The sequence below is a fragment of the Tauraco erythrolophus genome, chromosome 7 (genome assembly GCF_009769465.1).
Source record: "Tauraco erythrolophus isolate bTauEry1 chromosome 7, bTauEry1.pri, whole genome shotgun sequence".
In the NCBI taxonomy this organism is placed as follows: domain Eukaryota; kingdom Metazoa; phylum Chordata; class Aves; order Musophagiformes; family Musophagidae; genus Tauraco; species Tauraco erythrolophus.
The window spans coordinates 47700763-47727013 of record NC_141471.1 but is presented as its reverse complement, the minus strand read 5'-3'; the positions used below and the strand labels follow the sequence as shown (position 1 = coordinate 47727013).

Below are 26251 nucleotides of genomic sequence, written 5' to 3'. Positions count from 1 at the left end.
AGGATGTCAGAAGCAAGCAATTTTATCTGCAAAATATCACTCTCCCTAATTTTGTTCCTCCCTCACCCATTGACTCTGAAACACTTAGCAAACACAAGGTTGTTTTCCATATTTGCTAGTCTGGGCTAATTCCTATGGACCATTATTCCATATAAGCTTCATTACAGTTTTCTGGGTTTTCCCTCACTCATGAAAAAGATTAATGTGTTCAGCTCTAATCAAATAAATCCAGAAATAATTTCCCCTTGGAGTGGCCATCGTTAGGTTTCAGTATTTTCACCTGTGGTACAAACTGCCCCCTAGAGTGAATGATTTGCTGGTAAGCACCATGAAAATCTAAGTGCAAAAGGTCACATTGAATGTGCTTTTATGGCTAAAAAATCCAACATTCAGGCCTCACAGCAGCATAAGGAATCAATACAGCTTTTCTGTTTAGTCTATAAGAAAAATTAAAAGTTAAATATATCTATATACACGTATGTCTACACACACCCCTCAGTCATGCCCCTTAGCCAGGCTGTGACACAGCACATGTGATTTCAAGATTCACAGAACAACTGTGATGCAAAGGTCATGAGCAGTTCAGGAAACAGAATTTTTCTAATTGTGAGAAATGTTTCTCATTAAATACTTCCATGAATATAAATGAAATTTATTGGATGTTTCTTCCAGTATGTGTTCATGTCCAGCACACACACTGTATGTTTTCACAATGAGATTTGTCTGAGATCTGGGTCTTTTTAACCACATAATTTGGAGGGAGTGCGAAGGGCAGCCATGGACTCAGCGGTTTAGCCCTGACAATTGGTCATCCACGCTGCCTATCTCTTAAAACATTCCCTGCCAACTCCCCAGTGTGCCAGTAATAACACCAAAACAGAAGTAATTTCATTTTTGTGTTACTGTGTTGTGCAGGAGAATGTGTAAACCAGCTTCTGCTAGGTACTCTATACTCCGTTGATCATCTCTATTTGCAGGAGTAAACATCTCCATGTAGCTAACCTCTTTTTCTAATCCCTGTTCTCCCACACAGATCTACATTGTTAAACTGCCCCGTCTTATGGCTACAAAGGCATCTTTCTCCCCTATTGACTTTCCATACCTTGAATGTAGTTTTTCGAATTTGAAAAATCTGGCAGTTTATAGAGAAGATGACTGGAGAAGGGGAATTAGATGATCTATTACAGGAAAGAAGGTCATCGAATATAGGAGAACAGATGACAGGCCAAGATAAAATAGGCTTCACAGGAAGTTGATCTCTGTCTTATGAGACAAATTTATGCAGAGCTTAACAATAAATACATGCATCTGTGAGATGAAAGCCAATATGCTTTCCTTAACTTCTCTCTCTCAACAAATGTGCTTGTATACATATTAAAAGTTTACTGCTGTATCTCCCATTAAATCTCCCTGTTCTCTGGCCATAAAACACCAGGAGGTGCTACTGCATCAGCTGTTCCATCGCAGTGCACTCCACTTCCGCAGCAGCCCTCCCTCTGCTTTCAGGAGCCAGGAGATGCCCTTTCAGTTGGAGGTTTGCTCAGCTCTTGATGGGAAAAAGAGAGGATGGGGGTGTAGAGCTTATACTGAAACAGGCCCAGCTGTCCTCCTCTCTGAAAACCACCTGAGCGGATATAATTCATGCAGAGAGTAGCTTCTGGCTGTAGAAGAGAAGGCTCAGCTCTTCATCTTGGCCCCTAACACCCCAGCAAACACCAGTCAGTTTCACTGTGTTTAAGATCTCACAAGCCCAGGGTGCAGGAGAGGCAAAGTTATCCATTTGTTCAGTATGTCTATCACCCAGCTGGCTTGTAATTATCTAATCAAGGTTTAGGCCCTGCCTACAAAAGGCGGGCCGTTTCCTCCTGGCTGCAGAATATGCAACAACATCCTTGGAGCCGCAGCCTAGGCTGGTGAGCAACAGTTCAGTTGTTGCTACAAAAAGCCTTAGACAAGCAGCGTGGTCATCCCAGTATTCCTTTACCACACTAAGTCTCTGGCCACTACGGCAATGAAACCTGGAGAAGTGGGTAGGATCAGTTTTATGGCATAACAAAGAGAACAAGGAGCATGTATCCAGCACATGTAAAACATCATTTATATGGTGAAAACAAAAGGAACACAACAAGGAGCTTTAAAGGACAGTCACAGTCCCTGTAAGGACAGGCACAGAGAGAATTGCTCCAGCACCGTCTCTTCTTGCTATTCCAAATCAATGCCATCCACCTACACAGAGTAGGTCCCCCTCACCTTCAGTGGAGGAAGAGCTTTTCGATTTGCCATTCACTACTATTTTTTTTTTTGCAACTTAACAAACACATCTACAGTATTATCGTACTACATAACTGGCATAAAGGTGTAATTTTAAAGAGCAATTGTGTATGTTTTCTGCTTCAGTATTCCCACATGACAAGGTGACTGATACCACGGCACGAAGTCGGAATAAACTCAGATACAAAACTAGCATCCGACATGATAGAAGTTGCTACGTTAATCTAAGGCAATACTGAACCTTTAGGTTCTTTGGGGTTGGGAGCCTCTCAGACTGTACGGCATCCAAGCTACTGTTGCCACCAAGATGATGTAGCAAGAGGTACCACCTTCTGTTTCTTCTGTAGGAAGGACTGTTCTGTAAGGAACATAACCTTGACAGTGTTCAATCTTTTCCTTTTTCTCTGCAGCGTGTAAATCTTTAGTCACAGAAGCTGTTCACTGCAAGGCTATGCAAGGCCAACCTATCATCTATCCTACTTCGACCCAGAGACCTTCCGTGTATACATAAAATGCATCTTTTTCCACTATTAACTTGAAGAAATCGCAGATGTTTACATATCATCTAAAAGACCAGCTGGCAGAGTCATAACAAGACAGAGCTTGGAATCAAAGTCAAACACAATATCTGCAACAGTTGCACTGGAACACGCTAAAAGCAAATTAAACATAAGGAAGATAAGATTAACGTAGATCACACCATGGGATAATTGGTTGGATAATCAGAATAGGTTGATACAAAAAGGATCATCTCAAGGTAATAAGCAAGATGGTGCAACAACAAAACATGAAATCTAAATCCCTATCAGTGCCGAAGAGCAAAGATTTATATATTGATTTCTGCAGTAAAAGAAATCCCTGAAATAAACATCATACCTCAGCTGGCTCCTTGCTCACACTACAGGCAAGTCTGCTAGATGAATGCTTTTCTCGCTCTCCAGCAGAGTGACTGCTAATCAGGACACTCCAGGATATTAGGGAAGCTATTCTGTGGTTAAATACAAACTCTCCTATGGCCATTTTCTACAAAATTCAAGCAAGTTTTTTTGTGTCAGAACAGGCAATTCTACTGCAGCCAACCCCTCTAGATCACTGCCCTGCTCCTCTTGGTTAATACAGGTAATTACAACAAACTCTGCACAGGCAAGTGTCAGCCATTTGCACTCTGTTCTTACCTCACAGTGACCTGAGAAGTTGCTTTGGATTAGCAGTGAGTTAGAAGCTACTCAGGCTGCTGCTTTTGCTTTGGTGATACATCGTACCTGCTGGCACACTTGGGTCAAGATCATAAAGCTTCTGAAGTGAGGCTTCCATATCACTGACAATGTTTTGCTGGAGAAGGTCGATGCTCTCTCCTTCATAACTCTGGGAAGTCATGCTAGAGGTGGCTCTCACCTTTTCTTCTGCCTCATTAAAGTATCCAGCATCACTTTCACCCTCATCCCTTGTAACATCCAGGCTGCCTCCATGATACCCCTTGTAACATCCAGGCTGCCTCCATGATACTGTCTCTGGATCCAGAGGGTTTGATGACCACTACAACCTGTGGAGTGCCTTCACTGAGCCAGCTTCCAGCACTATCCATGAAAAAGTTTTCCTGCAAAAACGCAATGCTGTGCTGAATGTGGTCAAGCATCTTTTCTTCATTTTCTTGTGTGTTCAGTTAAAACTCCACCTGCCCTATGCCACTAAATTGGACTAGGCCAATCCTATAGTTGTTAGGCTGTCTGACTATCTGGGAGATGAAATGTTTTACTTTCCCAAAGGTTGAAAGGTTCATGTTCTCAGTGGAGTCAAAGAAAATAACATCAGCATATTGTTTCGCAAATGCTGCACAGAGAGGGGAAAAAAGTGATGGATGTGCTGTCAAAAGGAATACTGTCAACCTATACCCAGACCTGGCTTTGAATGCAAGATAAACAAAAATTACCACCTCTTCATTGATTTCCACAATTTTTAGACTGAAGTTTTATGTCTACAGCATACCATTTAACACGCTATATAATTGCTGTAATTCTACATTTTGACAAATTAAACATAAACAAAGAATTCTAGTGAAACAGACTCTGCAAAAAAAAGTCCTAAGGAAAACGTCTTGAGAAACTCTACATCTGATAGTACTTTTGTAGATAAAAGTTTCATCTTCCTTCCACTGAATCTTCTCATTATGACTGTGGGAGTGAGACTGCATACTTTATTTCCTAGTTTTACCTGGGACAGTTAGCTCTTCTTTTAACATTATTCCGTTCCTCTGATACTTCATTAACCAAGGTCTTCTACATCACTACTGAAATATAGGTTGCGTCTGAGAACTAGATCCATTTGAGCACTTCAGAATACACTGACCTTCATGAAAACCTCATGAGGAGTTGCTCCAAAGCAAACAGTTCCTCTGAATATCAGAGGAGGCACCAGCACATGAACATATAGATTATAACTTCACTTACAGTCAGTGAAAAGTGATATGCGTATCTGGAGGGCATATCAGTTGCAAGACAAATGAAACTGGACCTAAATGCATCCTTTGGTGTAACAGTTTATGATGGAGAAGGGGATTAAAGCCAAGTTCCTAACTATCAGCATAGGCTCTAACCCCTAACCTTTTCTCTTCATTGACAAAAACTAGTGGAGGAATCCACACTGACCTCTGCAAAATCAGGGAAAAAAAGGAATTAATTTTTAAATTCTAACTACTTTACATTTTAAACATTTATTATTGTTTTAAACACAAATTTCTTCTCTTTCACTTCAGCAATAATGGTCCTTAAAGAAAGAGGGAAAATACATTTTCTGAATTTCACTGTTTGGCAAATGTATGGAAAGAGAAAATAGGACTTCCCTTCATTTTTGTCACTCCTAGAACATTCAATTTCTGCACTAGGTTTTTGGAGGATTTCAGAGTTATCAAAAGTATAGCTTAGTCGAGAAATAATTCTCTGTTCCAACTCTTCAACGACATCAAAACATTTTCTAAAAAAGGCTCCACCAGCCCGAACGAGATGAAACTGAATGTACTTCATAGACTCTGTTAATCTGACCCTGATTTTCTTTGCAATACATTAAGTCTCAGCTTCAGAGAGCACTGAGCATAATCTTACCCTCTTATTTTAACAATTAAACTTCATTGACTTCAACACAGACACTGAGACGTGTTAAAAAGAACAGGAATGTCATCCTGAACTGCAGCCTAACTCAAAATTAGCCCTATTGTTTTCAATCACATTACATGACAGTAACATTGATACAAACAACATCAAAACGAGCATTACTTTTCTACACTTTATTTTCACAATTACACAGTATGAACAACTGAAATGGCACAAGTCTAAGGACAAATTCATACCTTTTATCTCACTTTCACTTGCAAAACAAAAGTTTCCCCAAAGTCTTACGGAAAAATCTGGAAGGTCATCAAAATTACCAGCGCTATACAGATATTTACCAAAAGGTTTGCTGGCTAGTTGCTGAAGCTCATTTGTATTCTGGACAACAGTTCCAACGACATACCGGGAGATGCCTCTGTTCCTCAGTTTCCTGGCAGGCAATTCAACTTCATCACTTGATTCTCCACCAGTGATTAGCATGGCTACCTGCAGGACATAGCCCTTAGCTTTGCTACCAGCAGGTTCAGTGAAATACTCTGTGTTGACAAAATCCAGAGCTTTCCCTGTGTAAGCTTCTCCACTCCTATATGGCAAATTCTCAATCTGCTCCAAAACATCACTTTTCAAATACTTATTCAGGAAGAATTCTTGGTAAGTCTCATCACTGTATTTGTGCCAGCCCAACTCAGCTGGCATCGAGACCAACATAAAGACTTAAAACTGAGGTAGAGACGAAGTTCTTCACCTTCTGGAAGTTTTCCTGGCCAATACTTGTTGAATATCTACTAAAAAAAACAACACCTGCCAACGTGGCTTTTCTGCAGGCTGCCCAAGGGAGATCACATAAAACAATGAATTACTATAGCTTCTTTTCCAGCTTTGTTCACGAGCAAGGAAGAACTGACTGTGCATTTTATCATTCACGAAGTGAATTGCAACTGTGTTGCATGTTTGTTTCTTCCTCTTTCTCCCCTCACCTTCCCTCCCCGGCTGTTGCACTTATTTTTGCTATCTACTTTGCTATCTACCCCTATCCTAGCTTAAATATGTATTTCATAAAAACACACCACATTATCCTCAGTTATACAAAGAATAAACTGTCATGGATTCTTCAACTCTCTCTAGCATTGGGTATATATGGACAAAATATTTTTCTTTTTAACTTGAAGTAATTTCTTTAGTGTATTACCAGTCTGCTGTGCATCTGTAGAGCAGAAGGTGGAAACAAAGAGAAGAACAAGAAGTGGTTTCCAGTCATCCATTTTGAAAACCTCCCTAGAAAAAAAAAACAAAGACAGTAAGAAATACAGAGCAAAATTTCTCAGAAAGAGATTTTTAATTGTGGAGGTAAGTGCATTTTATTAGCAATATTGAGGCTTTTTAGCTGTATGCAATTTAAAGCAGCACTTTAAATTCATATTTTCTTCCCTCAGCTTTTAACATACAGGCTTTGAACACAGAGCTGTTAGAGTTTGACACTGATGTACAGCATATAACCAAAATGAACTGTTCACTGCTCTGCTCTCACAATCATGCTTTGTTCTGATTCACACAGCTATATTTGCCAGGATCTAAAATTCATCTAAAAGCAAGCTATTCATAAAGTAAGATTAATGAGAGTTATGCTTCTAAGATTCTCCTCTAACCTTGAAATTGCCCACCCACACATCTTTAAAAGAAAAATTTGGTGGTGGCATCTATATACAATACACATAGATAAGAACAAGCATTCATTTACAAATAAAACGTGCCAGTTGGCCAGTAATGAAGACACTTGCTATATAAAAGTGTCATGACACAATGCTGTGAGAAATGGGAATGAAAATCTCTCAGGAAGAAAGTACAAAATTAAACCACATTGAACTTAAGCACCATAAACAGGTGAGAACAAAAGAGTTTTGAAAAACTTTCAATTCTATAACACATGTACACTAAATAGCTTAAAGAATAAAAAAAGATAATAAACCAGAGCCTAGGAGGCCAAGTATGCAAAAAAGCATGAACATGAAAATATTTCACATGTTTTTCTTTGGAGTTGCTGAAGTTGTTTTTGGTTTTGTTTTTTTCTTTCTTTTCTGACTAGTTCCAGTTGCCTTCCTCCTACTTCCACCCTCACATTCCGTCCCAGATCAAAACTAAACTGTATATCACAAGGTTGATGTCAGCAAGTGGAAGAAAAGATTTTTGGTAAAATTTATCAATATAAAGGCCAAAGGCTTCTGCATGGTGATGTGAGTAACGGAGAACCAGATTGGCTAGGTATGTCCAGCAGGGAGGATGAGGTATAGTGCTCACTTATTCTATGACCTTTAGTTACTCAAGTATTTAAAACAGACAAGTAAAAGCACTGGGGCTGCCCTAAGAATCTCATACTTAATATACAGGCTATGTTAAAGATATACTCATGTGGAAGATGCATGGCTACTGACTTTCATGTGCTACCATCTGTATCTGTTTACTACCAAAATTTAATACAAAGTACTGTTGAGCTACCCATTAGTAGAGAATAAGCTGACACTGCTCTGTCTCAGGTTATCTTTTGAACCTGTTCATTGATCCTGGCAGACGCTCAGATCAGAAGAGACAGCTTGAGCCACTTATACTCCAGGCTTCGGTTTGACACAAGTGCAACCTCAGTAAACCCAGGATCCTGGCTTGGCTTTTTTTTTTTTTTAAAAAAAAAAAGGCTTCACAGCTTCTGGAATTCTGGTGAGAACAATGAATCTAGAATTTCATTTTGCAGCTGATTTGCACACAAATTTCCCCAGCATCTGTGTCTCTGCCATTACTTAACATCTAATAATTATGTCAGCATGAATACTGCCTAAACTTGTGAGTAACAGAGAGAAATGTATGCCGAGACACACAGAAGCAATCAGACAGCAGGTAAAAAAACAAGCTAGTTCATCCTCCCAGCAACTGGGGGACTTCCTAGGCATGCTTCTTGGAACCAAGGGGCATCCTTCTCAGAATTAACCAGTCTTAAGACACAGGTAAATTCCTCTTGTGGAAGGATGTGGAACTGAATCTGTATAGAGGGAGAGGATATCCACGTGATGGCTACAGCATATCCAGTTAAGCCATACATTAGCCTTTTCAGTATCTTCAAGGTCTGTGTTGGGGGCAGGGTATCTACCTATACACACGGGTTGCTCCTCTATTTCTGTCACTTTTGCTTGATAAACCTCCCTTTGCCACTAGTACTCAAAATTAAGCCCTAGTGATCAGAGCAAAGGTCCATCTTACCCAGTCCTTTATCTTTGACAATGGCCATTAGCTTAAGGAAAGAGCATAAAAGGAAAGTTAAAGAATGTAGGTATCTTATCCCTTCCAGTCTGTGTGGATGTTCTAGTATCTTTTGAAGCCAGCTATACTTTTATATTAAAATCACAAACCAATTAGATTTCTTATCGTATTGTAAACATCATTTATATTCTACTGAAAAAGTAAGCCAAATATCTCTGAAAATAGTGAAAATATAAGTTGATGACGAAATGCTACTGTTAACAATTCATTACACTGGTTTTTAAACTATATCTTGGATCTGCAAAGACAATTTAGTGTGAAGGCTGCAGCTGGTCTAACATCATAGCAGAGGGTTTAGTTTCAGATTCTTAGGGTAACTGTATGTAATATTACCCTAGGTCTTGTAATAAGTAATTAATCAAAATCATCTGTTTGACTCTATATTCTACCCTTGGACAGTAGCAAAACTCATTTCTAAGTATCTCCACACCAAGCCTCATTATAGCTCTTGAGGGATTATTTGGAACCTTCTCTTGTGGGCAGAAAAAAAGCCACACTTCTTGTATTTCAAGACATTTATCACATATTAGCACTCTTTACTATTATTACTACTGCAGTAAGACAAATATTCCAGAGGTAACTGAGGTCCCTATGCAACAAAAGGGGTTCCAGGTACTATGTGGTCTTTAAAAAGACCAGAAGGCAATGCTGGGGTTTGTGCATTGTGGAAATCTTCATGCCTCTGCACATCACATTTTTCTTTAATAAGCACTTCTAACACAAGGGAAACTGAGGTATGTCATATATGAAACCACGACAAATAAAAATGTTTTGCAATCGTCTTATGTATCATCTTCACAATTAAATTTTGTCTTGGATTTAATAATTTTTTCTGTGTATACTCCTGACAGCTAAAGAACCTTTCAAGAGTTCTCCTTGATCACTTTGACAGACTTGATTCCAAGTTATCTATTTTCACTAATATGCCTCATGACATCAGCCTCTTTTTTAGATGTTAAGAAAAAAGTTTATACTGAGACACAACTAAATATTTTAATATTATTGAAAAGAATTATGATTACTAACTTTCATTACTGCATTATGCAATATCTACTTTGATAGCACAGTTATTGTTATACACAGAGGAGCAGTAAGCATCTTGAACTATCTTGTTTTAATAAACCGCACATAGTTCTATAGATGCAGATAGAAACGTACATATTCAAGGGCAGCTAAGTAAAATGCTGCCAGTCTTTCCAAAGCCTCTAGTTAGTGTTTTGCTCTAAAAAATTCCACCACTATGGGTTTGTGAAAAACTCAAAGGCACCAATATCACCATGCTTCCAGGGTGTATGTGGCTGCCCACAGTTAGATGAGCAAAACACAGCTGCTGTTTTAGCACAGGGCTAGACTTTCCTCAGCAAGGCAAACATTTGAGCTTTGTACCCAAGTCTAGCTCTTACTGTTACAGCACACACAACAATCAGTGACTGTTGAGCTACACAATTATCTCCATACCTTCTAACAGCTGAAGTCTGTTTGCCTCCTTCAGCTTTTTCCAACCTCATGACTCAAGAATGTTCCCTGTTCATAGGGTCAGATACTCTACACCTGCAAAATCTCTCCCACTCTTCCTAAACAGTGAGTGCAGATGGGAACATATTTCCCACTTGCTCTTTATTTTTCCCTCCAGTATCCTCTATTGACCTTCTGCAGCTTCTTTAAATACACAGGGACTCTGCAATTTAAAAACGCGTGCAGACTGATTTCCCTACTTGTACAATTTATTTTGCCTTATCTTCACATAGACAATTCCAACCACGCACCACAAGCTGCAAAAATAGAGGTACTTTACACCTTCTACGTGTATTCTTCATTGTTTGCTGAAGTAAAACAACAGAAGTCATTTAATGGAAAACTCATGTCATACGGCTCATAGATACTATGGATCAAAGCCTAAATAACTCCCTCAAACACAGTGTCACATAGCATCACCAATTCTGCATATTAAGCCAGCAGCATGTTAATTTCAAAATGTGTTTGAACATAAAACAGTATATAAAAGGTCCTAGCATAAGCTACTCAAATATGCATAGCTGTAGTTGTTTATATAAATCTGTATAGGCATAATCTATGTAAGATTCTAAGCAATTCTCAAAAATCTAAGACTTCTTTCCACTTTAATGCTATTTTAGGAGACAACAGTATGAAAATTATTAAAAGCCCTTAGAAAAAAGTATAAAAGGATAAATATTTTAAAGCTGATTTTACTGCCAGCATTTTTCCTTATTTGTTCCCAGAGACCCACCAACATGTATACAATAAATCTCAAAGGAAGAAAAAGATCAAGAGTACCTCTGAATTCTTCAAATGCTTCACAAAGATTGCTTGCAACTATATTTTGTTTTTTTTTTTTTTTAATCAATTAATGTCCCAATTTTACCTTCATCTGCTCCAAAGTTTTAAGCAGGTAAGAGAAAGTAATTCTGTAGATGTTTGCTCCCAGAGCAAAATGCACGGTCAAACATGAATACACTTCTTAAGCACACTATCTAAAGCATGAAGATTTTGAGGCAACATCTGGTTTTCACTTATAACCATGTTGCATACAGGATCTCCCTGCACACCCTGGTTTGGGGACATTTTCCCTCCTCTGTTTGTATATACTAAGCGAAGGAACACAATCTTTCTTGTGACAACTTCAAATCCCACCTCCACCAGTGCAAATGAATGTGATCATACAGCTTTCTCCTACCTACTGAAGTACTTCAGTTAGATTTCTTCAACTTTACATGCTGATTTTATCCCTTCTGAAGTCTTCGGAAAAAGCCTGAGTCCTGGAGTGCAGCAGACAGCTTCAGCTCACATGCACTAGTTCGCTAGCCCTTTCCTCCGCCACCCCCTTTTCTCTCACTAAAGCAAACTGAAAGCCTGGATTCCATCCGTGGAACTTCCTGGTTTCATCAAACAGTAAAACCAGGAGAAATCCACCCCATCCTCCCACCTCACCACTCTCCTTGTATGTCCACATATTGAGCTTTCACCACTGAGACATACTAATACCAGAAGAAGGATAAATAATGCAGTAAAAATAATGCAAAATATTTTCTGAGTGTCAGCTCTTTATATAAATGAAGAAATCTTTTTATAAGTTATCTCCTCTCTACAGACACATTTTTTCCTATGAGTAGATTACCTTTTCGTTAGCACCAAAATGTCTCAGGAACAAAGTTGCAGCTTTACTCACTGGAGGTTTCTCAGAGAAAGTAAGTGTTTTCTAATGATTCCAGGTGCAATCACATGGCCAGACACTGATTCAAGCAAGGAGACCCTAGGTGACTTACCTGACTTAGGAAGTCCATGTGATCAACATGACATTCAAGATGTTCCAAAGAGTGGTTTCGTTTAGGAGGGCAAGCAGCCACAGCTGGAAAGGATTTGGCCGTAAGGATTGGAACACTCCCACATATAGACATATGTACCTACAAGCACACAATCAGCCCATTAGGTGTCTACACCAAGTCTTAAATGGAAAAATTGACTGACATTAAAAGTCAATTTCATTTACTATTAGAATTGGTGTCTGCCTGTCTGCAAGCTAGTGAGATGGACGTTTACTTGCTGACCTGATTTTAAAGAATGGAGAGACATAAAAATTTTCCATTTCCATATTTGATGCACCTTTTATAAGCCTGTTGTCTATTTTTCTTTCTGAATAAAGCTTAATAATTAGCATGTTCTTATTCTGTAAGCATTAAACATTCATTACCATTCGTACTTGTATCTTCCTGCTGGCTTAAACAGCACAAATTGCAATAAGCATACCTTAACAAAATTTTAAAAATGAATCCTGGTAATCTAGCAGCCTCTAACAGTTCTTAACCTACCATGAAATTAAAAATCAAATTATAGTTTCTCTCTCCAGTCAAAAGGATGGTCCAAAACCAAAGCATCTATCAGAGCACCCAACTAATTAGGATGTCTCCATATCTCAAGTAACCATACCCATGTAGTCCCTCCTGAAGTCAAATGTGTTGAATGTATTGCGTACATATTTATATTCCCTCAGGATCAGGACCTGAGCTCTCAGCGGCCTTTAAAAATCTGCTCTATCTACTCACCTTCCCCTAGCCTGGCATGATCAGCCTGCACTTCCCACAACACATCATAGTCTCTCCTCCAGGAAGAGATAAAGCAGGTGGACAAGTACAGCTGTCCTTGCTGCCTGCCAGGTATCAGAACTAAAAATTCTGTAAGATTCAGACAACAAAATTTCTGAAACTGCTCTGCTGCCTGCCCCAACCTCTAATACTTCGCTTTTGGGAAATCTTCAGTGGAAAGTCTATTTTTTTCCCCAGAAAGCTAATCTTTATCACAGAATAAAATAAAACAAATGGCTGAAAACCCCGTTAGCTGAAAATAAGACCTAAGCAGAATACTCACCACACCTGACCACAGCTGGCTATTCTGAAAGCCTAACAAGCTCTCACTTCCTCACTTTGCATGCTCTGCAAATAGCTTTGTACTAATCACACCCTAGTTTAATTGCTATACTCAGCTGAAGTTAATTCATGCACTTGAAGTTTGCCTTCAAGTGCATGAATTCAATGAGACTATCCCATGCTGTCATTAAAATACAAACATTACTGTATACAGGACCATGGCTTTAAGACTTTTGTCCTGGTTTAGTTTCCTCAAGAAAGAAGTCAGGTGGAATGTTACATTTCACCTTTCATTCCAGACAGACGAAAGAATTTGAAAATCAAAACCTATAAAGGGAGCTGTGAAGCTGAAGAGTCTCTTAACCTTGTTAAATGAGTTCTCACCTAGCAATGACTCATTGTGACCCAGAACAAGTTCACTTTCAAACTCCTAACCATTTTGTTCTTTGGCCTCAATAAAAGAAGGGCAGAAGATGACCTCATGATAATTTGGGATTGTAAGCAATAATGTGTATACATATATTTACACGCATTTCATAGCAAGGTGGGTTTGCCTCTGTCGTGGTTTTTTTTTTTTTTGGACTGAGGGTCGAGACAAGAACCGAAAAGGGAGCACCCAAACACATGGTCTCGGGCAAAACATGACTCAGGCTTACTTCTTAAAACGAAATAATTTATTAACAGTTACAAGAGACACAAGGGAACAAGAAAACCGGTTACTTGAGAGGAGAAAAGAGAAAACAAGGCCCGATCTTAAAACAACACCTCCCCACCCCCCTATTTTCCTTTCGTTCCTGGCTCTGCCTTCCCCCCAGCGGCGCAGGGAGACAGGGAATGGGGGAGTACAGGTCAGTTCATCCATGTTGCTCACTGCCGCTCCTTTCTTAAAGGAGGAGGAGTCTTTACACCATTTTTCCCTTGCTTCGGTGGATCCCCTACTCACAAAGAAAAAAGTCCCCAAACTTTTCCAAAGTAAGTCCTGCCCGCAGGATTGCAATCCTCCCCATGGATCGCACCAGTTCGGGCTTTACCAGTCTCGGCCTCTTAGGGAGCTGCTGCCACTCGCGTCGGCGTGGGTCGTCCCACGGTCTCCAGATGCCTCCACGACCTCGTCGTGCATTCCATGCCCCATTATCAACAGTACCTGGTCGCGCATCCCCTGCTCCACGACCTCTCCTGGGCTCAGGCATCTCCTTCCCGACGTGGGTTTCTCCACAGGCCACGAGTGGGCCGCTGCTCCGCCGAGTACACCCTGGCTGCAGGGGGGCCGCCTGCCATCTCACACCGATTTGCAAGGGAAGCCTCAGCTCCAGTACACCTCCTCCTGCTCCATCTTTGCTGACCCGGTCGTTGTGGTTGTCTTCTCTTAGATATTAATCCTCTCTGGGGAAGCTCGGCCCGGCGGGCACCCCGGGAGCGGGGTGCTTACCGAGTCCCCCATGCGGCTTCCCCGGCGCCATCTTGAGCACATGGCGCCGGCCCGGGCCCGAGCGGCCGCTCGGCCGGGAGCCGGGAGCGAGGGCAGCGCCCTCCTGCTCTCTCCTCGCTCCTGAGCAAAAAAGCCCTTTCCCGCCCCTTTGTCCCAACTTAAATAGGGCAATTCGCAGAGGCGCCGCCTTGGCTCAACCTCCCCCGGGGGGGATGGGACTCAGATCTGGTGGCACAGGGAGCAAATCCCCTCCCCTGCCACCAGAACACCCCCCCCACACATCAAACTATCACATTCCACCCCTCGCCTCTGCGAATTCCCTATTTAGGCACAACTTCACTTAAAACATTGAACAAGAACACACATTTCACAAACAATCCACCCCTAGTCCCTTCACCAAACACAACAATCAAAGTTTCCCAAGGTCCCTCTGTTTTTCACCACTCTGGAGTCCATGTTTTGCCCGTTACCTCTCCCAATCACTATTCCTATCTCGAATTCCTCAGCCCCACGTTGGGCGCCAAAATTGTCGTGGTTTTTCGACTGAGGGTCGAGACAAGAACCGAAAAGGGAGCACCCACTAACCATGGTCTCGGGCAAAACATGACTCAGGCTTTCTTCATAAAAACAAAACAATTTATTAACAGTTACTAAACAAAAGACAAAAGGGAACGAAACCGGTTACTTGAGAGGAGAAAGAGAAAACAAGGCCCGATCTTAAAACAACACCTCCCCACCCCCTATTTTCCTTTCGTTCCTGGCTCTGCCTTCCCCCCAGCGGCGCAGGGAGACAGGGAATGGGGGAGTACAGGTCAGTTCATCCATGTTGTTCACTGCCGCTCCTTTCTTAAAGGAGGAGGAGTCTTTACACCATTTTTCCCTTGCTTCGGTGGATCCCCTACTCACAAAGAAAAAGTCCCCAAACTTTTCCAAAGTAAGTCCTGCCCGCAGGATTGCAATCCTCCCCATGGATCGCACCAGTTCGGGCTTTACCAGTCTCGGCCTCTTAGGGAGCTGCTGCCACTCGCGTCGGCGTGGGTCGTCCCACGGTCTCCAGATGCCTCCACGACCTCGTCGTGCATTCCATGCCCCATTATCAACAGTACCTGGTCGCGCATCCCCTGCTCCACGACCTCTCCTGGGCTCAGGCATCTCCTTCCCGACGTGGGTTTCTCCACAGGCCACGAGTGGGTCGCTGCTCCGCCGAGTACACCCTGGCTGCAGGGGGGCCGCCTGCCATCTCACACCGATTGCAAGGGAAGCCTCAGCTCCAGTACACCTCCTCCTGCTCCATCTTTGCTGACCCGGTCGTTGTGGTTGTCTTCTCTTAGATATTAATCCTCTCTGGGGGAGCTCGGCCCGGCGGGCACCCCGGGAGCGGGGCGCTTACCGAGTCCCCCATGCGGCTCCCCGGCGCCATCTTGAGCACATGGCGCCGGCCCGGGCCCGGGCCCGAGCAGCCGCTCGGCCGGGAGCCGGGAGCGAGGGCCGCGCCCTCCTGCTCTCTCCTCGCTCCTGAGCAAAAAAGCCCTTTCCCGCCCCTTTGTCCCAACTTAAATAGGGCAATTCGCAGAGGCGCCGCCTTGGCTCAACCTCCCCCGGGGGGGATGGGACTCAGATCTGGTGGCACAGGGAGCAAATCCCCTCCCCTGCCACCAGAACACCCCCCCCACACATCAAACTATCACAGCCTCCTACTAAGGAATTTGTTAAAAGGAAGTAAATGAGGGCAAAAGAGCTCCTTAGTATGAGGATTACTTTCCCAAATCAGAAAGTCCTTAAGGAGCAGGAGATGCATTTGTTACTGTTCTTCTCTTTTTCCTATCAATCTGGCTTTAGACCTATTTTGCATAAGACATGTAGTATCACGGCAGTACCAAAGAAGTATCAAGGATCAAGTTTGATTGCTTATAGAAACGAATACAAAGGAGATAAAAAGCATTAAAGCAGGAGACGAAAACCTTTTTACAGGTCTTGTAAAATGGGCCAGCTAAACCTGGAGGATGATACAAGTTATTTGCCACATCCTTGCCAGTTCCTTTGACTGGAAAGCAGACAAACATGAACGGCATAAAGGCTAAGAATATCAACTTCACCCACATGTGCTTCACTGACTCATTTAGTAAAGGATATGAAGTGAACTAAACACAAACATTTCATTCATGAAAGCAGCTTCTCAAAGCCAAAAGTGCTTAAGAAAACTAGCAGATGTGACTCTCCTGCTCCCAGGAATACTGAATGGGAAAGCATCCTATACACAGGAGTAAGTACTCAAACCCAGTCTCATCTGGAACAAATTATTTTTATAAAAGGTCTTGATTTAGAATAGAAATAGTGTAAGTCAACTCATGTTGAACTACCACAAAATGGGGAATTCAAAATTAAGGGCAACAGTTTACATATAACATTACAGAAGTTTTTGAACCCCCAGTACATTATCCACTAACATATGTTAGACATACCTTTGAAATAGGACTTTAACAACCTGAGCTTACTTGTGGTGGCAAGATGCAGGTTCTTGTTTTATAAAAGCCTTATATAAGAAAATTGAAACCTTGCCATAGTTAATAGATGTAAAACTTCTGCTAACATCACTTGGCTAAAAGAAACTAGTTGCCCTCTCATTTCTAATGCTGAAAATCATGCAGTTTTACCAGAATCTACCACTTTTGATAGCAGGAAAACATGAAGCTAGAGAGAATCAAGACTTTTGCTTCTTAATATCTTCACAAGCTCTGCCCTAAAAACAACTGGAAAACTGTCATTTTGCAGCTACAGATGTGAGGTATACCTCCTTTTTCTTGCCAGTTCTAGGCTTATAATTGCTTACAACTACTCTTTCAAAGTAAGTAAATAAAATTTAGATCAAGTTTTCAAAAAGATGCAAAAAAAATATATCCTGCAATAAGAAATAAAGAAAACAAGATGTTGTTAATTTAAATGTCTTCTCTGAAACCTTCCAGTGCTTTTCTCATTGCCACAACTCTAGGAAAACTGAAAAAGCAACAGCAACTTTTCTCATCCTATCCTTCCTTACTGCACACCACCATGTCATCCATCATTAGTTCAAAGCTCATCATGTCTTGCCAAATGAGACGTCTTTAATATCAACATGGAAGAGATTTTAGCCCAAGGATGTTACATATAAATTTCTGAAGCGTCCTAATATTATTATTAGGTGCATATTTTACTTTGAATCATTTGGAATAAGCTTTGTTTATCCAAAGGCTCTTTGCTTATTCACTGAAACGAACGGGATTTGTTTGACTGAATGATACTACATTTGGATTTGAATTATGTAAATAATTGTATGCAGGCAAATCAAAGCTGAATAGCTTTATGGCCATCATCTTTACAACTACAGCTGTTGCAAAAGCAATGAAAATTAAACAGTGTGTTTTATATTGCCACATCATAAGAACAAACCAAAGTATATGCTAGAAGTGCGGAAATCTCACACTTTCTCAAGCCTTTAGAGTACTTATGCAGGTAACATAGAAAATGCTTTTTGTGACACCTAGAGCTCTTAGTAGGAAAAAAGAGTTTTACAAGGAGCTGAGGAACTTAAAAACATGACTTCACACAATCAAAATAACAGCCAAAAATTCCAATTTCTTCTTCAAGGGAAATTAATTTTAAAATAATTTGGTATCCATCAAAGTACTGCATTTTCTTAAAAAGCAGTGTCCACCAATTTTTTGGAAATACTACAATACCAAGCTTTTAAACACTGAAACGAGCTGTATCACACCTGCAAAATGAGGGTGCTTTTTGCTTCATTTGACACAGGGAAGCCAAGGAATCAAGTTGTTAAGAATAAAAATATCTGCTATCTCAACTTCTGTGGCATTTCAGAGTACCTAGCACTCAAAGTACAGCTCTTACTGATCTCTGTTAAAAAAAGCTAGAATCCAGCATTAAAAAAAAATAAAGAAAGAAATCAGGCATGCAGAGAAAAAAAACCAAACAAAACCAAAAACTCCAAACTCCTGAACACACAATTAGAGACTACTTGTCAATAGTTTGTCATATATGATCAGCCAGTATTACACAGGACTACCTTGGCAGATGCAGGAGTATCATCTGAGTCTCTAGAATAGCACCGAAGGTGCTGAGTTCTCTTCCTTCAAGGCCCTGTCCCTTTTGTTCCAATAAATCAAGTAAGAATTGTGCACATAGCCGCCTTCACTACTTTATTTTGTTTTAAATCCACAAAGCCAGTTCTTCATGCACACTGAAAAACCTATGCAGGAAAAACACTTTGAGATAACATACAATTAAACACTGGTTCATACTGCATATACACAGGGAGTCAGTCATGGAATTTGGCTTCTACAACGCCATCTACAAAAAGAATCCTCTGTTTCCTTAGGACCACGTAAAAGAACAGAATAAATACAGCATCACTGTTTTTTCCCTGACCACTACTCAGATTTCCTGGCCAATGTTTCAGTTCAAGACTACCATGTGCCTTTAGTTATTTACTGACTGGAATTCTTACACAAGCAATTATGTTTCTACATTCCAATTTTGCTTTGCAAAGTTGTAGGTTCAGTTCAGTTTCAAAAGAGTGTCTGAATAAATGCTTTTACTTCATCAGGTGTCAAGAAAGCAAAAACAACAAAAAAAGTCAAATTTTACACACTGTATTGCCCAACATGGTGATATATACATCATTTAACTGCAGTTCTGTCCCTTTTTAAAGTTTTCTAATTACTTCCAAACACTGAAAGCAGAGCTCTTGGGATATAATGAAAGTTGAGCATCAAAGTGTGTCCCAGTACCACCTGGTGATGCTAGCCTCAACAGATAGTAAATATCCTTTCAATGAAAGGGAGACAGCAGCGACCACGTAATCAAATCTATCTGGAGCTGTTCTAGGTACGAAAAATGCTTGTACACGCTGTAGAAATGTTTGAGGTGTCTCAGACTTAAATTGGAAGGAAATTGCTGAAAGCTCACTTGCCCAGATCAGAGATAACGACTGAAGACAAAAATCTCAAAGGGGAGAGTGCACAAGCCTAAATCTTACAGAGAAAAAAGTGTTACTTTATTTTAATTAAAAATACTTAAACTTGTACAGTATTAAAAATAACAGTCTTCCTCGGTATCTTCTCACTTACATACGCAGTACACCAAGCTTGTGCTCATCAGCTATATATAGAACAGCTACATCTAGATACAACTTCTCTTTCAGATTCTTTAATTAATGGATTGGGGATGGAAAAGCATAACACTCTTCAGAATTGTCTCCATAGGGGTTATGTTGTCCCTCACCACCTTTTTATAATGTACTCATCAAATGTGGGATTTTTAAAAAAGCGTCCTGGCTTCCCACTCCCTATTAATTACTCTACTCTCAGGATACAGTGTATGTAATAGCCACATGCTGGAACAATTAAAAAAAAACAAAAAGAATAAAAAGATCAAGGAGCATAACAGAAATAAACAACTCATTTATGTTCTGCTGAAGCTCACAGAAAGTTTCTAGAAATTGTATTGCTCTCAACAGCTAATAAGAAAAATCACAGATCTTTTGCAGTCAACAAATGTGTTGTATTCCAGCGTTTCTAAACATTTTGAGTGCTTTATGAGGAAATTACATGTTCACTCATTTTTTAAAAAAATTATTTGGAAAACTTAAACAGATTGACTAGCAGAACAGCAGCGGTCAAGATCTCTAACTTCATGTGGGTACATCACAATTTAATTCAATAGGTATTACTTGCATGAATACATGAAAATCCTAAAAGATTCTCCTAAAAATGGTTAATTCTGTCAACAAACTCTCATCTGTGGATTAGGCTGATAAAAATGCTCTATCACTTATTCTTCCAACTACTGAAGCAGACGGCCTCTACAAATGTAACCTGACAACTTAAAAGCACAGATATAACTACTTGCTTGACTAAAATATATAAAGGCAATGAACTGGAGAAGAATTTTCAGGTCATTTCAATGCTGCTTTTTAATAGAACAGACAGAAAAAGTGGCACCAGTTTCCAACTGCTTGCTCAGGATATTTCTACGGGCTTGTCAGAGATTTGCTGTGCCAGTAGGGTTATCTTTAGCACGCTGTCAGACCACCTGTGCAAAGGTGTTCTTTCCAGAGTTGAACAACTCTGGTCAACCCTTCTGAGGAAGAGCCTGAGGAAAATCCGTTCTTTTTGCTCTGAGGACAACATGAAGCAGTACTGTAAAAGCAGCAGGAGAAAATATGCCTCTATACCTTCTCCCAGTAGTAAGTGTACACAGTACTTTTGTTCCTGAGCACAAGCCCCTTTGAACTAATCCACTGATGAGTAAATTCTGCAGCCATATAAACTTAACATGTGCATCTGTGGATACTGAAAGCAGAGAACAGCCAAATCTCACTGCACTCCTCTCCTGCACACACCCAGACCGCTCTCTGTCATAAAATCTGAACATTTAGCATGTTTAAGGCTTTCATATCAGCTGAGGAAGACTCTTGCAAAGGAGATGTTCTCTGGAACTCTTTAAGGTTCTGAGAACACCACAAGGAGCCCTTAGCACAACTAAGGAATAAACTCACTGTAGTAGCTATGCCAGTGCCAATAATTTTCCTCAGCATTTGAGATGCCACTAACTCAGGATCAGTCGTAAGTTTTCATCAGGATCAAAGAAATACAAAGATGTCTCATGCATACTCCTAAACCTCATATCACCATGTCCTTATCAGCTGGGACCCAGGATTAGGCTCAATATTGGAAACTGTAATCATAAATGGGAAGAGTTAGGAGTCAATTTTCAGTCTCAAATCTGCCTTTCCTAACCGGCAAACACTGGGTGTAGTCTAACACTGCCATATATAGTCATTTAGGGGATTTTAGGAATAGAATAAGTCTTCCACTTCACTATTTCCTATTGGCATGTTTATTATAACAACTACCTATGCAAATAGTCACACAATTTACTCTTAAGCAAAACTGTTGCCAAGATACAGTGCAGATGTCAAATACGCACTGCTAAGACAATCAAGTCTACCCACATAGCTTATCAATGCGATTCAAATTCAGGTTCCTCTGCTATGTATGAAGTTAAGCAAGACTACGGGACATCTTCAGCTTTCACATCTCTGGTAAAAGTATTCACATTCCAGAGGAATACAAATTGTTACGAGGAATATCACTGAAGTCATGAGTTCAGTGAAGCATCATTTCAAGAACATCAGAGTCTCCCTGACATCTGACTTCAGTGGTGCTCTAGCTTCAACTAACTAAAAAGACCCAGCTACGGCAGTGCTGTACAATAATGCCTAATCTTAGGCCCATCAGCTTCAGCTTGAAAAAGTGGGAGTAAGATGCTGTGCTGTGAAAGTCTCGCAGTCAAAAAATCACCTTTTTTTCCTGTGCAGGTACTTCTCAGCTTGATCACTTCCCTAAGCCAGTTCACCATAGGGCTGCAAAATGCACTTCTGCCTGATGGGGACCACCCCCAAAGCAACAGCAAGCTGTCAGAGGCAATAGGGTTTGGAGGCCAAGGGCTGTTTAAACCATCTTAAAGAGAAGACGCATGGTGCTAACCACTCACAGCCTCTGAAAGGTATTCTTGCTCCTGTCTCCCATGACATCTCTCATTGTTGACTGACATTGCTTAGCTTTCCTCAGACCCTTGCTTGAGCCAATTTCACCCAATAAAACAAACTCCCAAAAAAGTAGAGAGGAAAAAAGGAAAAAAAAAGAAATGTAGAGTACAGCTTTGCTGATTTTGCTCACTAAAATAATAAACGGAAGCAACAACTGTTTGTGATTGCCTCAACCCAGGTGCAGGACTTGGCCTTGCTCTACTTCACAAGGTTGGCATAGGCACACCTCTCTAGTTTGTCAAGATCCTTCTGGATAGCATCTCTTCCTGCTAGAGTATCCACCACATCACTCAGCTTGGCGTCATCTGCAAACTTGCTGAGGGTGCACTCAATCCCACTGTCCATATACTTGAGGACCACTGAGGGACACTACTTGTCTCTGGTCTCCAACTAAACATTGAGCCATTGACCGCAACTCTTTGAGTATGATATCCAGCCAAGTCTTTATCCACTGAGTGATCCACCCATCAAATCCATGTCTCTCCATTTTAGAGACCAGTGACATCTTACTGGTGGGGGCAAGAGGGGTGGGGAGGTTGTACAGTTTCTTTCTCCTTCTTTGTTGTCCTACATACCTGAAGAGACCCTTCTTGTTATTTTTCACATCCCTAGCCAGGTGCAGCTCCGGCTCTGCCTTGGCTTTCCTGACTCCCTCTATGCACTCTGACTTTTTCTCTTCAGTTTTTCATTTTATTTTCAACTTGCTTTAACCTACAGCTGTGTCGTCATTTTTTTTCCCCCCAGGAAACATTTTCTATGTATCATACAGTTTCAAAACTCACACACTTTTTGTTCTCTTCTGTTTCACAGCAATCAGCTGTCTCAGGAGAGATAGGCAGCAATTCTGCTTTTTTTCAATTTATTTCCTATCCAACACATCCCTTGGGATATGAATCAGCAAAGCACTACTGACTTCATTATCACATTTTACAGTAGATAAGAATCTGGCATACAGATGGGGCTTTCATTCCAACCTCTCCATTAATCTCTTTCCTTAGAAGGGGAAAAAAAAGCTATTGCACTTTAGACTGCCTGGCACTGGCAATGACCAACTATTTTAAGAGCGACTGTACTGGTCACACTACTTCAAGGTACTAGAGAGATCTTTTGGTTCACTTCCAGCGAAAGAGAGATTTAGTAGGAAAGTCCATACCTTCTGAACACAGTAAGTGAAAAAGGTGTAAAAAACAGGGTGAGATGCAGCCATAATGTGGATGAGCTAATTATGCCTCTGTAAGCAAGGCTAATGCTGGAACAGAGATCACATAGTTAATGTTTCTGCAGAATCTATCCCTGCTCCCATCACAAGGCACTCGACACACTGGACTATAGCACACCAAGTAGTGAGGCAATTGCACTGTTTGGCTTGGGGTTTTTTTAGGGAAGATGTAGTGGTTTTAATTTTAAAAAAAAAAGCATTCCTTCCAGTTTGCTGGCAGAAGCATGACAGTCTCTGTGGGATGACAAGTGATACAAAGTCCAAAATACTTTCGGATCATGGAGATGCAAAAGAAGGAAATTTATTACAATGAGGCAGAAAAAGCAGTAAGTCCAACTATGGTGTTCACTGCTTGTAACAGATTTTTCTAATTGAGAAAAGAATCCTATCATGATCTTGATTCCAGGCCCCAAATTTTCAGTTGTCCTTCTTCATAACTTTTATTTTAGTCTCTATATACTCAACCATCAAAACTAGTGCTGTCATCACTGCTAAGTTAAATTTGGAAATTTACATGCCGTAGGCAAAACTACCACTAAGCTTACAATCCTGAGAGCTGGTCATGAGGAAAACTAGCTAATCCACTTGAAAAATTTAAGAATGCAGTGAGAAAGGACTAAGTGACAGAAAATATACACTATCTCTGATTGAAACACCCTCCTCATGGCTGCACATTCACATAGGTGCACTTCTGCAAGTCTAATATTTTCATACTTCATTGACACCATCTTGTTTTTTCATGAGACTGTGACACTCTCAGATGAAAACAGCTTTTAAAGAAGACACACAAACAGTTGTAGCACATATACTCAAGGAAGTACCTTTAAGGAATTTTTGGTGCTTTTTTTTTTTTGCAATGAAAAATAGGTCACAGCAAATGAGGTGGATGTGCTCAGGGTTCCGCTAACAAGTTTAGTATCTGACATAAGGGAGACTGTAGTTGCCCAACACTGGTCAGGATCTGCATCAGAATCTTTAATCCCAGAATTAAAATTTAAATGCATAATATTGTTTCTTTTTAATTAACAGACAGGATGAAAACACATCAACCTAGCGTGATAAATCATGTAAATTTTAAGTTGGATACAAGTTGTCTCAGTTTACCTGATAATAAGCACAGATGTGAACAGACTAAGCAAAGTAGAAATTCTGTGATTTACTAACTTTTACACCTGCCTTAGAGGGCAGCCACCTATACGTACCACATATAGTGTAAATGCATGGGAAGACAGGGCCTGTCAGTCTGCCACAACTGCTTTCTTTCAGACAACTCAATCTTAACATGAATTAAAAAATATCACCAAGAGCATCAGTTTATTAGTCGGAGTTGCAACATTAAGCTCACCTAATAAACTCCATGTGGTAACATTTCTACTACAGTTTCACTTCATAAACCCTATTTATGGAATAAACAAAATCAAGGATAAATGAAAGGATAATGGAAAAACCATCTTCCTTTTTTTTCCTGTAAATTACAAGATATTGCTCTGTCAGAGATGGAGAGGCAGACCTATAACCGTTCACTAAATGCCAGTTTCCTACAACACAATAAAAGCACTGATACAGGTTTGAACTGTCAACACTACAGTGATCTACAAAGTTTTCTAAAATAAATATGACATCAGATAAAAAAACAGCTGGCTGTAAGGCACGCTTCTCACCTGAAAGGGCGATGATCTTTAGTTTCATCAGCTTGATGCATCGGCATTTACACTCCATTGTCCTAAAAGACAAATAAAGGCTCATCCGCTATCCTTTTCATTCCAAAGGCACGTCAGATCTACCGCTGGCTGTAGCAGGCTAAATTATCATGGCAGCACAGCTTCTATTTTACTACGCCTTTTATTGAACAACTGATTTCTGGTATCAAGTACTGCAACGTTTTGCTAATCTCTCCTGTACCTGGGGAATAGGGGGCCCCCTGGTCAGTGGATGGGACAGACATTGCTGCATGTTTGCCCTTCCCAATGGATCGTTCAAACTATACCTATTTGCAGAATACCTGAAACCACCATGGTCCTGTGGCACATTCACGGGATGACAGTACACAGGTGGTGCCTTAATCCCATACAGATAAGAAATCCTCACTCCCTAGGAAAATCACATTTGATACATCAGCAAGGCAAGGTGAAGATTGTTCATAAAAAACACATTTAAGAAATCAACTTTTTAAAATTCTTACAAATATCACTAGCTCATTTTTCAACTCTGCAGTGACATCTCATGGCTTCACAGTAGTTCCAACAGCGAACGCATGTTGTCAAAGAACAGCAGCAAAACCAGGGAACACAAATATCTACATGGTGAAAACTGGGTAGCTGACATTGATATGAGATGATCTAATCCCATTAGCTGATAACACCGAATTCATTTATCCTCCCAAATAAAGCTAATACAAAATACTGCCTGTTACGAGGCAGTTATATCTGCCCACAGGCTTGCACCACTTGTCAAAAATGCTAGTTTTAAATAAAATGAAAGAACGGACAGGGAGAATTAAATTATAAGAAACTAGGCAGGGCTTAGTGAAGTTAAAGAATGGGGTCAGAGAAGCAGTATTAGCTGCCGGAAAAAACTGATTTCCACCCTTTCTAATACAGACAAGCGACCATGTCAACAGTCTGATGCTTTAGGTGGCTACCTGTTTCAAGTAGAAGAAAAAAGTCTCTTAGTTTTAGAGGACTGAAGCCATCACATGAAGATCATCACAGGGAGCTTTATATCTGCATTGCAGAAGTCAGTAAGAGGCAAATTAATTCTCTGTATTAAAAAAGTCAACATGTTCTTACAAAACAACTTATTAAAATGCAGTCAAAACTCAGTCCTAGGACTAATCCTATGCTAGTCTAATAAATCACTGCATCTGTATACTCTTTCACAATTAAATGCAAGATCAGTGTTTATTCCTTAATTAACTCAAAGCACAATATTGCT

At 40.5% G+C, this 26251-nt stretch overlaps 2 protein-coding genes across 2 annotated transcripts in view; both read right to left on the bottom strand.

Moving 5' to 3' along the window:
- Positions 1–25025, bottom strand: part of COL6A6 (collagen type VI alpha 6 chain) — a 62194-nt gene extending 37169 nt beyond the window's left edge. Inside the window, exons 1-2 of the mRNA XM_086615163.1 lie at positions 24979–25025; positions 6565–6650 (exon numbers count right to left, since the gene is read on the bottom strand). Coding sequence (XP_086471289.1) covers positions 6565–6650; positions 24979–25025 — 133 coding nt within the window. The remainder of the gene's footprint in view (positions 1–6564; positions 6651–24978) is intronic.
- On the bottom strand, positions 2826–6287 carry LOC147528453 (collagen alpha-4(VI) chain-like). Its single transcript, XM_086614814.1, is given in 5 exon segments — positions 2826–2923; positions 3534–3782; positions 5615–6044; positions 6046–6200; positions 6281–6287. Coding segments are annotated over 5 exon segments (939 nt in total).
- Positions 25026–26251: the final 1226 nt, after the last annotated feature.